We start from the raw sequence: 13,642 nt of genomic DNA, 5'->3' as shown, positions 1-13,642 counted from the left end.
TATTGTGGTTTGTTGATTCTGTTTTGTCTTTTTTTTGGTGCAAATTAATTGTTTATTTCAACCAATGTGATACAATACAGTAAATTCCGTTTCATTTGTATAACAACAATTATTACAGCACATATATATATATATAAACTTCAGAGAAGGTTGATATTGATAATAAAACAGTATACAGTGTGACAGATAGGTAAGGAAATAGACAGTTAGAGATAGGCAAAGAACAAATTATTGTCCGGCAGAGTAAAAAAAAAACATAAAAGGAGAGAAAGAGAAGGAAAGAAGAAAAGAAAGAAGAAAAAGAAAAGAGAGAAAAAGAAAAGAGAAGAAAAAAGGAGAGAGAGAAAGAAAAACCCCAGGGAAGGTTGATTCTGTTTTGTTGGTTGATCTGTGCACCGCCAAGAGCCCTTAGGGAATGGGGCGGTATACCAAATTTAATTAACAGACAGACAGACAGACAGACAGACAGACAGACAGACAGACAGACAGACAATGTCTAGTACAGGGGTAGGAACCTGGGCTCTCCGAGAGCCGCATCTTGGCCTCTTCTGCCGTTGCACTCATGACTCCAGGCAGGCAGCAACCCCATCCTTGCCTGCCATGGCAGCAGGCAGCAGGGCGGAAGAGCAGCATCCAACTTCTCAGAATGAGCAGAGTAAAGGTAAAAAAAACCCAATATATATAGTGTTATCTTTATTTTAAATGTCAAAAATTATTTGCGGCTCCAAGTGTTTTCTTTTCCCGTGGAAAACGGGTCCAAATGGCTCTTTGAGTGTTAAAGGTTCCCTACCCCTGGTCTAGTAAATAAATAAATATGCTCTATCTGTTGGCGGAGGGCCAGCCAGCTGCCCCCCCTCCCCCCCCAGATATTTTGGCCAGGTGTCTGGAGGCTGTGGTGGGAAGGTTGAAAAAGAGCAGACTGAAATTGAATCCATTGAAAACAGGGGTCCTGTGGTTGGGGAAGGGGAATTTCCAGCGGCCGAAGTTAGACAGAGTGACAATAGCACCTGCCCCCTCCCTGAAAAGCCTGGGTGTGCCCCTGGACCCCTCTCTTTTGAGGGGGGCCCAGGTTACGCACACGGCAGCTCAAGGCGGCCTTTTCCCATCTTCGCCAGGCCAGGCAGCTGGCTCCCTATCCGTCTCACTCAGACTTTGCTACAGTGATGCACCCAACGGTCACCTCCCACCTAGACTACTGTAACTCACTCTACACTGGGCCTACGCTTGAGGTTGCTCTGGAAACTGCCGCTGGTACAAAGTGCGGCGGCGAGGATGCTCACAGGAACTCCAATAAGAGCGCACATCCGCCCTGGGCTCCGTCAACTGCACTGGCTACCGGTTCAATTCCAGACCATGTTTAAGGTTCTGGTGTTAACCTTCAAGTCTTGGACTATGGCCGTGGTGGTGAACCACAGGCACTCAGATGTGGTTGCAATTCCCATCAGCCCCTGCCAGCATGGCCAATTGCCAGCTTGGCCTACCTCACATGGTTGGTTGTGAGGACAAATGGAAGAGAGGAGAGTAATGTAAGATACTTTGGATCCCCGTTCTAGAGAAGAAGAAGGAGAGTTTGGATTTATATCCCTCCTTTCTCTCCTGCAAGGAGACTCAAAGGGGCTGACAATCTCCTTTCCATTTTTTCCCCCACAACAAACACCCTGTGAGGTGGGTGGGACTGAGAGAGCTCCCAAGAACTGTGACTAGCCCAAGGTCACTCACCTGGCGTGTGCTGGAGTGCAACAAACTAATCTAGTTCGCCGGATAAGCCTCCACAGCTCAAGCGGCAGGCCCAGGATAAAACCGGGTTCCTCAGATTAGAAGCACCTGCATACCACGCTAGCTCGGAAGGAACCTGAAAAAACGGATGAATTAAATGTGGACTGCACCGTTCTACAGTGCGCGTCTAAACAGGCCATGGGGTGTCGTTTTGCTCAGCTAGGGGAAAAGATCAGTGCGGGGACAATATTCCTCTGAAGTCCCGTTCCCATTCATGTGGCTTCTGAGATGCTGGAGCAGCTTCTGAAAGTTTGCCTTAAGAGGAACTCGCGCACACGCACACGCACACACACACACACAAACACACACACCCATGTCTGCCCCCAGCTGCAGTCTGTGCATGGCCCTATCCCCAAGCTCAGCCCACAAGCCTTTCAAAGCAACTGGCTTTTACTGGAACTGGGGAAAAAATCCCACATTTTTCAATAAAATATTTCCCCCTCTTTCTTCCCTCTATTTATAGAAAGCCACCCCCTGCAATAAAGATGAGCCCAGACACAGTTCCATTTTCCTGCCAGCTGTGAGGAAAACACTCACTCGTTGTTACAGTCCAGGAAGGGAGTCCAGAAGAAGTCCTGGGGGTGAAACTCTGCCCTACCCCCATAGGAAAGGTCATGCCCATTACAGCACAATGTGTGTGTGTGGGGGGGGGGGGCTGCCGTCGCCTCTGGACAAGTTTCCTCCCCCCAACTGCCACTTGGGTCATGGGACCAGCGGTCACCACAGAGCGCCCGGGTACAAGAAGCAGCCTCAGAAATCCAGGCAAATGGGAGAGGGAGCAGGTCTGTGGGGATGTTTACGAGTGACGGAGCATAAGAACATAAGAAAGAGCCTGCTGGATCAGACCAGAGTCCATCTAATCCAGATCTCTGCTACTTGCAGTGGCCCACCAGGTGCCATTGGGAGCTCACCTGCAGGAGGTGAAAGCAATGGCCTTCTGCGGCTGCTGCTGCTCCCGAGCACCTGGTCTGCTAAGGCATTTGCAATCTCAGATCAAAGAGGATCAAGATTGGGAGCCATAATTGACTTCTCCTCCATAAAATCCTGTCCACCCCCCTTTTAAAGCTATCCAGGTTAGTGGCCATCACCACCTCCTGTGGCAGCATATTCCAAACACCAATCACACGTTGCGTGAAGAAGTGTTTCCTTTTATTAGTCCTAATTCTTCCCCCCAGCAGACGCTCTGTCTCCCAGCACCGTCTTCAGTTCCAAGCTCTATCTTAGCAGCCCTCGGTTTCCAAACAAGCCTTGAACCCTTGAACCAAGTAGCCAGGGGCAAATGCCAGCTCCCTCCTGGCGTAGCTTAGCCCAGCCTGCTGGCCTGAATGGGATTATCTTCACGAGCCTTCGATGCCACCCTTTCCTTCCAACCGCTGGCTCGGGGCTGCACTCTGCGTGTCCTCGAAAGAGCCGACCAAGCGAGGAAAAATGTTCCATAGCGAAACTTCTCAGGAGGCTGGAGTCCCCAGCCCCGCCATGTTGTTCAGCTGGTGTTTTGCCAGGCTATTCCCTCACACAAAAACAAGAGCCCAATGAGCACGCCGGAGCCCCTCTCAAACTGGGTCTGAAAGCTTGGCAGAGGGAGCCATGCCCAGATAGCCAAAGAACTGACGGCGTGCTTAAGGGAGCATGCTTTCGAGTTTAGGTCAGAACAAGTTTCACCTCTGAGAAGAAGAAGAGTTTGGATTTATATCCCCCTTTCTCTCCTGCAGGAGACTCAAGAGGAGCTGACGAGCTCATGCCCTTCCCCCCCCTCACAGCAAACACCCTGTGAGTCGATTGGGGCTGAGAGAGAGCTCGGCTGTGACTTCATGGGAGGTCACTTAGCTAGGCGTGTGTGAAGTGCACAGGCTAACCTGAATTCCCCAGATAAGCCTCCACAGCTCAGGCGGCAGAGCTGGGAACCAAACCCGGTTCCTCCAGATTAGATACGCGAGCTCTTAACCTCCTACGCCACTGCTGCTCCCTCTCTGCTGGGCCTCTCTGAGTTGAATGGCTCCCCCAGCACGGCACGCCTTTAGCCCACTGGGGCTCGGCTCGGCTGGCACTATGGCAGCAGTCCACCCAAAAGTTTCTTGCTGAGTTAAATCTGCGTCTGCCTGCCTGGGCCCAGCAATAGCCAGACCTGGAATGCCTGGGCCCCCGAGAGAGTCCCCCAGCTGGCCTCCCTCTTCATGTGCCACCTTCAACACTGATTTCAAGATGCAGACTCTTTCCTTGCATTCCCTCTCGCAAGACAGCCCTGCGAGGTAGGTCTCTCCTGTTCTTCTTCCGCCCCCTGGAACGGCCCCCAGTAGCCTGGACAGCGGCCTGGTCTCACAATGGACTCAAAGAAATTTGCCGAGGCTCCCGTCCAGAGGTGGGATCCAGCAGGTTCTCACCAGTTCCCGAGAGTGGGTTACTCATTATTGGTGTGTGCCGAGAGGGGGTTACCAATTGGGTCCGCTTTTCCGTTAGAAATTCCATTAGGTCCAAAAATCATAAAGTCCTATTGTTTCCCATGTGGCCGGTTAGCGAAGGTAGAAAACGGGATAATTCTCCCTGTTGGGCTGTTTTAAAAACATGTTTTAGAAATGTGGTCAAGTTCCTTGTTTAAGGAAAGTCTCCTTCTTTTGATGTCTAGAAACAAAACTAAGTATTTGAAAGTATTAAGTATTTGACAGGCAGTCAGTTAGAGGAGAAGTAGTTGTTTCTGTTGGCAGTAGACGATGGGACTTGCTAGAATGAGTTTAAATTGTGGACAGAAAGATACCAGCTGGAAATTAGGAACTTTTTTTACAGTAAGAGTTTTTTACAGTAACAGAGAAATAATTAATGCCCCGCCCCCCGTATGCCCGACCACGCCCCCGTCGTGCCCCGCCCAGCCCCATTGGCGCTACGCCACTGTTTGAATCCCACCACCATGGGAACCTGCTACTAACATTTTTGGATCCCACCACTGCTCCCGTCCGACTGAGACCAGATAAGGCGATTACCGCTGAATCGGAAAACTCAGACATTTCCAGGCAGCTTGTGAAAACTTGTTTGCTCTGCGCGCGGCTGTCCAGACAGGGATGATTTTGTGGGTGGCTGGGCAGAGCCCCCTCCCCAGAGCCTCTGGCTTGGCTCTCCCCCACTGAGAGAAGAGAGGCCAAGTGGGGCCTTGGGAAGTTTGGGAAGCAGGGATGCCGCCTCCGGCAGGGGGTCCAGCAATGCCACTTTGGCTGTCCTTATGGCAACGGTGCTCATGGACAACTGGGAGTGTGGTGGGAGGTATCGCGATGGGAAGAGGTAGGAAGAGGAGGACCAATGAGGACAGCAGACACCGGGTGAGAATCAGACAGACAGGCGAGGGGGTCCCCTGTTTTGCGATCCGCTGCTGTCCCATTCTGCCACTGTCAGATGAAGAAGAGCTGGTTTCCATACCCTGGTTTTCTCTGCCTGCTCGCGGCCCTCCAGATGTTATGGACTACAGTTCCCATCATCCCCTGCCAGCACCATGCTGGCAGGGGGATGATAAGGCTCTCAGTCCACTAACTCTGGTGAATTCTTCTTTTAAGGAGTCTCATAGTAGCTTACAATCACCTCCCTCCACAACGGGCAGGTGGGGCTGAGAGAGCTCAGAGAGAACTGTGACTAGCACAAGGTCGCCCAGCAGGCTTCATGTGGAGGAGCAGGGAATCGAACCCAGTTATCCAGATTAGTATTACCCTGTTTCCCCGAATATAAGACATCCCCTGAAAATAAGACATAGTAGAGGTTTTGCTGAAGTGTGAAATATAAGGCATCCTCCAAAAGTAAGACACAGCAAAGTTTTTTTGTTTGGAAGCATGCTTGACAGACAGAAGACAGAAAAATAAGACATCCCCTGAAAATAAGACATAGCGCATCTTTGGGAGCAAAAATTAATATAAGACACTGTCTTATATTCGGGGAAACACGGTAGCACTTATTTATTTGCGGTGAGAGGCGAATGCCAACGAACAAAACAAATCAAGTTCCAACATAATAAACTCAAGGAGAACAATGAAAACAATACAATTATAAACTTGCTATACAAATATTTAGGCAGATGCCCCAGCTGTCTGGGCACGTGACTTCCCGGCCAAGTTCTTTGCCATCTGACTCAGGGAAAGGAGTCCCTTCTCTGACTTTGCTGTCAAAATGTTAAGAAGTTTTGGGAGGCTTGAATGTCAAGCAGGTGATGTCAGGAGAAAGGTGGGGCCGGGGGCACGCCGCAGCCTGCTTGCAGGAGGCCGGAAAGAACACCGTTTGGATCAGCTTGCAGCAAACTTGCTCCCATCTGGCTGGGTTATTAACAGCACAGCCGATGTCCTATACGCTGCCGGAGGGCAGATCAGATACTCGGTACACATCAGAAATAATTGTGGTTTTTGCTAGTAGCACTAAGTCTCTGCGAGCTTACCAAATCAAAGCTCTCAGATAGTCTGAGATCCGAATTTGTCGTATGATTAAAGTGTTTTGGGTATTTGGGGGGAAAAGCTCTAAAGCCAGGCGTCCTTGGGAAAAGGGTCAAACGCCTGGACCAGAGGCAAAGAACGAAATGTGATTAGCGCTTTGTGTACACATCACAGAAGCAAAACTAGCTCGCTTCGAGCAGGGAATTATGCAAACAAAGTACTGCCCTTCTCTAATGACTGGAACGGGTGCAAATAAAATGCTCTCCGCCAGCAGCCCTGCAGGATGGTGTAAATCCAAAACTGGAAGAAAAAGGGAAATGCATCATGGTACCAAGGAGCATTTCAGTTGCAAAGTAGCTGCGGGGTGGAATTTTCCTGGAGCCTTCCTGAAATCTCTTTTCCACCTGAGTAGTAGGTGAAACCAGTTCTCCCCAGGGGCACAGGTCTGCAACCTGCGGCTCTCCAGATGTTCATGGACTACAAATTCCATCAGCCCCTGCCAGCATGGCCCATGCCCCAGCGGGGGGTACGACTAGTGCTCAATCCATGGAAAACCACAGAGCTCTACCTATAGGGAACTTAAATGAAGCTGGGATGGAAAACTACAACTCCCATCAGACTGTGCAAAAATGCTCCTGCGCAAACTACCTCAGATCCAGGAGGCTGGCAGATGCTAATGGTGGTGTGGTTCAATGGTTTCAGGCAGCATGTGTGGTGTATTGATTACAGCACTGGACAAGAATCTGGAAGACCCAGGTTCGAAGACCCCCTCTAACATGGAAGCTTCCTGGGTAAACTTGGGCCAATCAACCCTCTCAGCTCAACTTGACTCACAGGGTTGCAGTGGCGTAGGAGGTTAAGAGCTCGTGTATCTAATCTGGAGGAACCGGGTTTTATTCCCCGCTCTGCTGCCTGAGCTGTGGAGGCTTATCTGGGGGATTCAGATTAGCCTGTGCACTCCCACACACGCCAGCTGGGTGACCTGGGGCTAGTCACAGCTTCTCGGAGCTCTCTCAGCCCCACCCACCTCACAGGGTGTTTGTTGTGAGGGGGGAAGGACAAGGAGATTGTCAGCCCCTTTGAGTCTCCTGCAGGAGAGAAAGGGGGGATAGAAATCCAAACTCTTCTTCTAAAACTGCTTTGCATCCATACTGAGAAGAAAGGAGGGATATAAAGTAAATAAATGTGTTGGTTCTGGTGGGTTTTCCGGGCTGTGTGGCCGTGGTCTGGTGGGTCTTGTTCTTAACGTTTCGCCTGCATCTGTGGCTGGCCTCTTCAGAGGTGCATCACAGAGGGAAGTCTGTTACACTGTCTGTCTTCTCCCTGTGATACACCTCTGTGATGCACCTCTGAAGATGCCAGCCACAGATGCAGGCGAAACGTTAGGAACAAGATCCACCAGGCCACGACCACACAGCCCAGAAAACCCACCCCAACCAGTTGAATCCAACCGTGAAAGCCTTCGACAATACTAATAAGTGTGTGTTCAGCAGTTTCAGATGAACACTAAACTGTGGTCACCAACAGTCAGACGCCAACGGGTGAACATCTGGACACAATCCCCAGCTGGCCTGACATGTGGAAGGATGAATCCCGTGGGTAAGAGCCACAGTCCCTGAGACTTTCATCCCAAAACTTACATCCCACTGAAATCAACAGAAATGGCTACTGAATTTAATTCTTTTAATGCCAAGAGCTCGCGTGCATTTGGAAAGAGACAAAGGCCCTGACTTTGTAAACTGGATTTGCAGGCCCTTAGCCCCCTTGAGACCAGCTGACCCCCCATTTACAAGAGGAGGGGATGTTGCTGTGTGGAGGGCAAATATAAGAACATAAGAACAAGCCAGCTGGATCAGACCAGAGTCCATCGAGTCCAGCTCTCTGCTACTCGCAGTGGCCCACCAGGTGCCTTTGGGAGCTCACGTGCAGGAGGTGAAAGCAATGGCCTTCTGCTGCTGCTGCTGCTCCTGAGCACCTGGTCAGTTAAGGCATTTGCAATCTGAGATCAAGGAGGATCAAGATTAGTAGCCAGAGATTGACTTCTCCTCCATCAATCTGTCCAAGCCCCTTTTAAAGCTATCCAGGTTAGTGGCCACCACCACCTCCTGTGGCAGCATATTCCAAACACCAATCACACGTTGCATGAAGAAGTGTTTCCTTTTATTAGTCCTAATTCTTCCCCCTCAGCATTTTCAATGGATGCCCCCTGGTTCTAGTATTGTGAGAAAGGGAGAGAAATTTCTCTGTCAACATTTTCTACCCCATGCAGAATTTTATAGACTTCAATCCTATCCCCCCTCAGACGTCTCCTCTCCAAACTAAAGAGTCCCAAACGCTGCAGCCTCTCCTCATAAGGAAGGTGCTCCAGTCCCTCAATCATCCTCGTTGCCCTTCTCTGCACTTTTTCTATCTCTTCAATATCCTTTTTGAGATGCTGCGACCAGAACTGAACACAGTGCTCCAAGTGCAGTCGCACCACGGCTTTATATAAGGGCATGACAATCTTTGCAGTTTTATTCTCAATTCCTTTCCTAATTATCCCCAGCATAGAGTTTGCCTTTTTCACAGCTGCCGTGCATTGAGTTGACATTCCCATGGAACTATCACTCTATCACTATGCTATCACTATCACTATGCTCACTACGCTGCAGCCTCTCCTCATAAGGAAAGTGCTCCAATCCTTCAATCATCCTCGTTGCCCTTCTCTGCACTTTTTCTATCTCTTCGATATCCCTTTTGAGATGTGGCGACCAGAACTGAACACAGGACTCCAAGTGCGGTCGCACCACTGCTTTATATAAGGGCATGACAATCCTTGCAGTTTTATTATCAACTCCTTTCCTAATCATCCCCAGCATAGAGTTTGCCTTTTTCACAGCTGCCATGCATAGAGTTGACATTCCCACGGAACTATCAACCAAGACGCCCAAATCCCTTTCCTGGTCTGTGACTGATAGCACTGACCCCTGTAGCGTGTATGTGAAGTTTGCTTGTACCCGATGTCTGCTTGTACCTAGACATACGAAAGCTGCGTTGGCCAGATCCTAGAAGGGCAGAAAGTTCCGCTCCCAGGTCGTTCCTTCTCTTCTTGTGCTCAAAACCCCATTTCATTTTCCCAATCACATCATCCCCTCATGCCTCAGACATCTATTTTTTCCTTAACTGCTTCTTTAATTGAATCGACCGCAGATGGAGAAGGGCTGATAATCAGCATTTTAATTGCCACACACAGCTTGCTTTTTATTCATATTCCGAAAACGAGGGCGATTATCGGAGCGGCGGCTCAGAGCTGCCCTCCTGCCGCCCCAGAACCTCTAGTCTGTAGTTACAAACCCAACCATCCAGAATATCCCCTGCATTTCGGCACCTGTGGCCCTTCGGCTGTTAACCCCTTGCGGCCTGGAACGGAGCCCCCATCCTCCCCAACCAGAGACCGTGGATATGGATCAGGCAGCTGCCAGGTTAAAAATAACATTTCTGTCTTGGCTGGAAAATCTCAAGTCACTCCATGGCACTACATCAACCCAGCTAAGGGGTATAGTTGCCGGGGGGTGGGGGGGCACTTTTCCAAACTGTTTTAATGGCCAGTTTCTAGCCTGGCATCTACTATGCGAAGAGCATTTTAGATCTCCCAGAGTTGGCTTTATGCTGTTTTTATGCCCCGGCTCGTTTCTAAGGCCTTGTTTGGTCTCGCTGCGTTTTTTCACATTCACCAGACCTGATCTCTATCTGCTTGGCAGGGGCTGATGGGATTTGTAGTCCATGAACATCTGGAGATCCGCAGGTTGCAGAACTTAAATGAAGCTGGGATGGAAAACTACAACTCCCATCAGACTGTGCAAAAAATGCTCCTGCACAAACTACCTCAGATCCAGGAGGCTGGCAGATGCTAATGGTGGTGTGGTTCAATGGTTTCAGGCAGCATGTTTGGTCTCGCTGTGTTTTTTCACGTTCACCAGACCGGGTCTCTATCTGCTTGCCAGATCAGCCCCCATTCATTTCAGGGGGGCTTACACGGGAGATGCTCTTGGTGGATCGAGGCCTGGTGGATCGAGGCCGTTGCCTTTACCTGCTTCTCCCTCCCCCCTCCCCTCGCCCCAGCCACACCTGTGGGGGAGAACTGCCAGGTTCCCAAATTGCAGATAATATTATCGCCCAGATATCTTTTTCTTTCGAAGTTGTCTTTCATGTGCTGAGTGGGAGATTCTTGGCTTCTTGGGAGAATGGCGGGGGGGCGGGGGGGGGAGCAGGTTTCTATGCTGAGCAGCTAGTGTGCCAGCATGAGAACATATGCCTTGAAGAATGCACTGTGCTAGAAGATGGGACAAAGTCATTCCAATAACAATCAGCTGAGACACAATGTCAAGGAAGCAAGAAAGGTTTAATCTGCTCCTCTTCGTACGTTTCTGGGTTAATTTAATCTATTTCAGCTAAATATGGAAACCTATTAATGGGAGGGCTGCTCATTTCCAGAGACGACGACGACGACGACGACGACGACGAAGAAGAAGAAGAAGAAGAAGAAGAGGAGGAGGAGGAGGAGGAGGAGGAGGAGGAGGAGGAGGAGTTTGGATTTATATCCCCCCTTTCTCTCCTGCAGGAGACTCAAAGGGGCTGACAATCTCCTTGCTCTTCCCCCCTCACAACAAACACCCTGTGAGGTAGGTGGGGCTGAGAGAGCTCCGAGAAGCTGTGACTAGCCCAAGGTCACCCAGCTGGCATGTGTGGGAGTGCACAGGCTAATCCGAATTCCCCAGATAAGCCTCCACAGCTCAGGCAGCAGAGCTGGGAATCAAGCCCGGTTCCTCCAGATTAGATACACGAGCTCTTAACCTCCTACGCCACTGCTGCTCCTGAGATTCTCTCAGTCGGTCCTCTAACGATGAACATGAAACCCAACATGCCCCTGACCACATCCCAGCCTCGTAACCCACCTGAGGGACGCCTCCAGGTCCAGAGTGGGGTGCACGTGTGTTTGTAAAGTGCTGTCAAGTCGCAACCGACTTAGGGTAGCCCAGTAGGGTTTTCAAGGCAAGAGGTGGTTTGTCAACGCCTTCCTTTGCACTGGAGTTGGGTACAGCTGGATTATCACCTGTTACGTGTCATGAAGTCAGGGGCAAACCACGTCTGTTTGTCTCTTGCCTCGAGAGCCACACCCAGCCGGCAGTCCCGCCTCACCCAAGAGACACCTGGGCACCTGAATCACATCACGGACTGATGTACCCTCACACGCTCCCACCAAGTGACCCAGAGCAGAGGTTCAGTTAAATGGCTCAGTGCTTAAGACGGCACCATGAGTCAGACTTTCCAGCTTAATTCCTATTCATGCATGCATCACAAAGAAATCTCAGAGGCAAGAGTCTGCCCGCATCACTTTGCAAGAGAAGGAGGGGGGGGGGATATAGGTTTTATATTTTCACTAGCAGTCAAGGCCGCTGTAGGATAAGCATAAGCATTTTTATTGTTATTGTGCACGCACAACGAAATTTACAGCAGCATCCCTCGATGCCCACAATTTCAGACTCATACCCCATCCTCCCTTTCCCCTTCCTCCACCCATCCCTACACAGCCCCAAACACATCAACACGAAGCCGCGGAGTTCAGCATCGCCACAGCTCTAGAGTAGAAGCTGTCTCTAGGCCTCTTTGTCTTAGTTTTGATAGACCTGTATCGTCTGCCGGATGGCAACAGTTCAAAAAGAGAGTGTGCCAGGATGAGGCCTGGGTCTCTAGGAATTATTTTGAGGCTTTTCTTTGGGCTTTTAGGGAGCAGAGAGTTCAGCAAGGAAGGGAGAGGGCAGCCAATAATCCTCTGCGCAGGAGTGATCACCCTTTGGAGCGCCTTCCTATCTGCCAAGGAATACAGCAGGCCTAGATAGGGCAGGGGGCAGGGGAGGGCAGGTAGGGGACTGGGCTTTCCCAGCTGGTCTTTGGAGGGTGAGCAGAGGGACGGGAACATAAGAACAAGCCAGCTGGATCAGACCAGAGTCCATCTAGTCCAGCACTCTGCTACTCGCAGTGGCCCACCAGGTGCCTTTGGGAGCTCACCTGCAGGAGGTGAAAGCAATGGCCTTCTGCTGCTGCTGCTCCTGAGCACCTGGTCTGCTAAGGCATTTGCAATCTCAGATTAAAGAGGATCAAGATTGGTAGCCATAAATCGACTTCTCCTCCATAAATCTGTCCAAACCCCTTTTAAAGCTATCCAGGTTAGTGGCCATCACCACCTCCTGTGGCAGCATATTCTGGTGTCTGCCTTCTGGTGTCTGCCTTCTCTAGGAGTGGGAGAGACTAGGCGGGCAGGAGGGGTTTGCTGGGGGGTAGAAGAGAGGGTTTGCTTGGGAGTGGTGGGAGGGTGAGGGGACTCGTGCGGCGCTGCTGCTCCGGGGCGGGGGTGGAATGTCCGACGACAAATACTCCACCAATAAGGGAGCACTTCCTGAGTTCTGCTTCCTTATGGATGGAGGGTTTGTCTTCAGACATTCCATCCCTGGGCGCTTTATTCTTGGTGAGATGATTCTGGAACCATTTTTCACATTCTCAGCCTACTGGCATCGGCTCAAGGATGGCCGCCAAGCAAACACGGACGGTTCCTCCCCAGCCGAGAGGCCAGCAAACGAACAAAAAGTCTCCCCTAAGAACAACCGACCCAACAGCCACTCACTTGTTCCAGTGGAATGACCAGGAAGGAGCCCCCGCCGGCACTTTCCGTCACTATGGCGAGGAACTTGGTGTTGACCGCGCAGAAGTGGTTGTCGTGGACGTTCTTGGTGATGGGGATGCCGTCAAAGCAGTGCTCCCGGCTGGCCACTTTGCCGTACACGTTTCGAAATTTGGAGCTGCGATACTGCGGCCGCCATGACATCTGCAGGGGAAACAGAGGGAGACGATCAGCAACCTCCTCTTGAAGTCCCCAAACTGAAGACCCCCCCCCCCCGAAAGGAATGAAAGATCGAGGCTGAGCTAATTCAGCATCCTGTTTCTTGCAGCGGCCGGCCTGATGCGGAGGGAAAACAGTTTTAAAATTGGGTCACCAAGGTCTGGCCTCTTAGAAGGACTCCTGCATATCCACACACACACATACAGCTGCCCAGTGGTAGGATCCAAAAATTTTAGTAACAGGTTCCCATGGTGGTGGGATTCAAACAGTGGCGTAGCGCCAATGGGGCTGGGCGGGGCATGACAGGGGCGTGGCCGGGCATTTCGGGGGCGGGGCATTAATAATTTCTCTGTTACTGTAAAAAACTCTTACTGTAAAAAAAAGTTCCTAATTTCCAGCTGGTATCTTTCTGTCCATAATTTAAACTCATTCTAGCAAGTCCTATCGTCTGCTGCCAACAGAAACAACTACTTCTCCTCTAGTTGACTGCCTGTCAAATACTTCATACTTTCAAATACTTGATTTTGTTTCTAGAAATCAAAAGAAGGATACTTTCCTTAAACAAGGAACTTTACCATATTTCTAAAAC

General features: G+C 50.4%; 1 protein-coding gene across 1 annotated transcript in view; it reads right to left on the bottom strand.

Annotated features, from left to right (window-relative positions):
- CORO2B (coronin 2B) overlaps positions 1–13,047 on the bottom strand; it is a 53,741-nt gene extending 40,694 nt beyond the window's left edge. Inside the window, exon 1 of the mRNA XM_048481887.1 lies at positions 12,838–13,047. Within this exon, the coding sequence (XP_048337844.1) occupies positions 12,838–13,038 (201 nt within the window). The 5' untranslated portion in view covers positions 13,039–13,047. The remainder of the gene's footprint in view (positions 1–12,837) is intronic.
- Positions 13,048–13,642: the final 595 nt, after the last annotated feature.

The sequence above is a fragment of the Sphaerodactylus townsendi genome, linkage group LG17 (assembly GCF_021028975.2).
Source record: "Sphaerodactylus townsendi isolate TG3544 linkage group LG17, MPM_Stown_v2.3, whole genome shotgun sequence".
NCBI lineage: Eukaryota > Metazoa > Chordata > Lepidosauria > Squamata > Sphaerodactylidae > Sphaerodactylus > Sphaerodactylus townsendi.
Note: the sequence above shows the minus strand (reverse complement) of the source record. Positions and strands in the feature narration are given on the sequence as shown.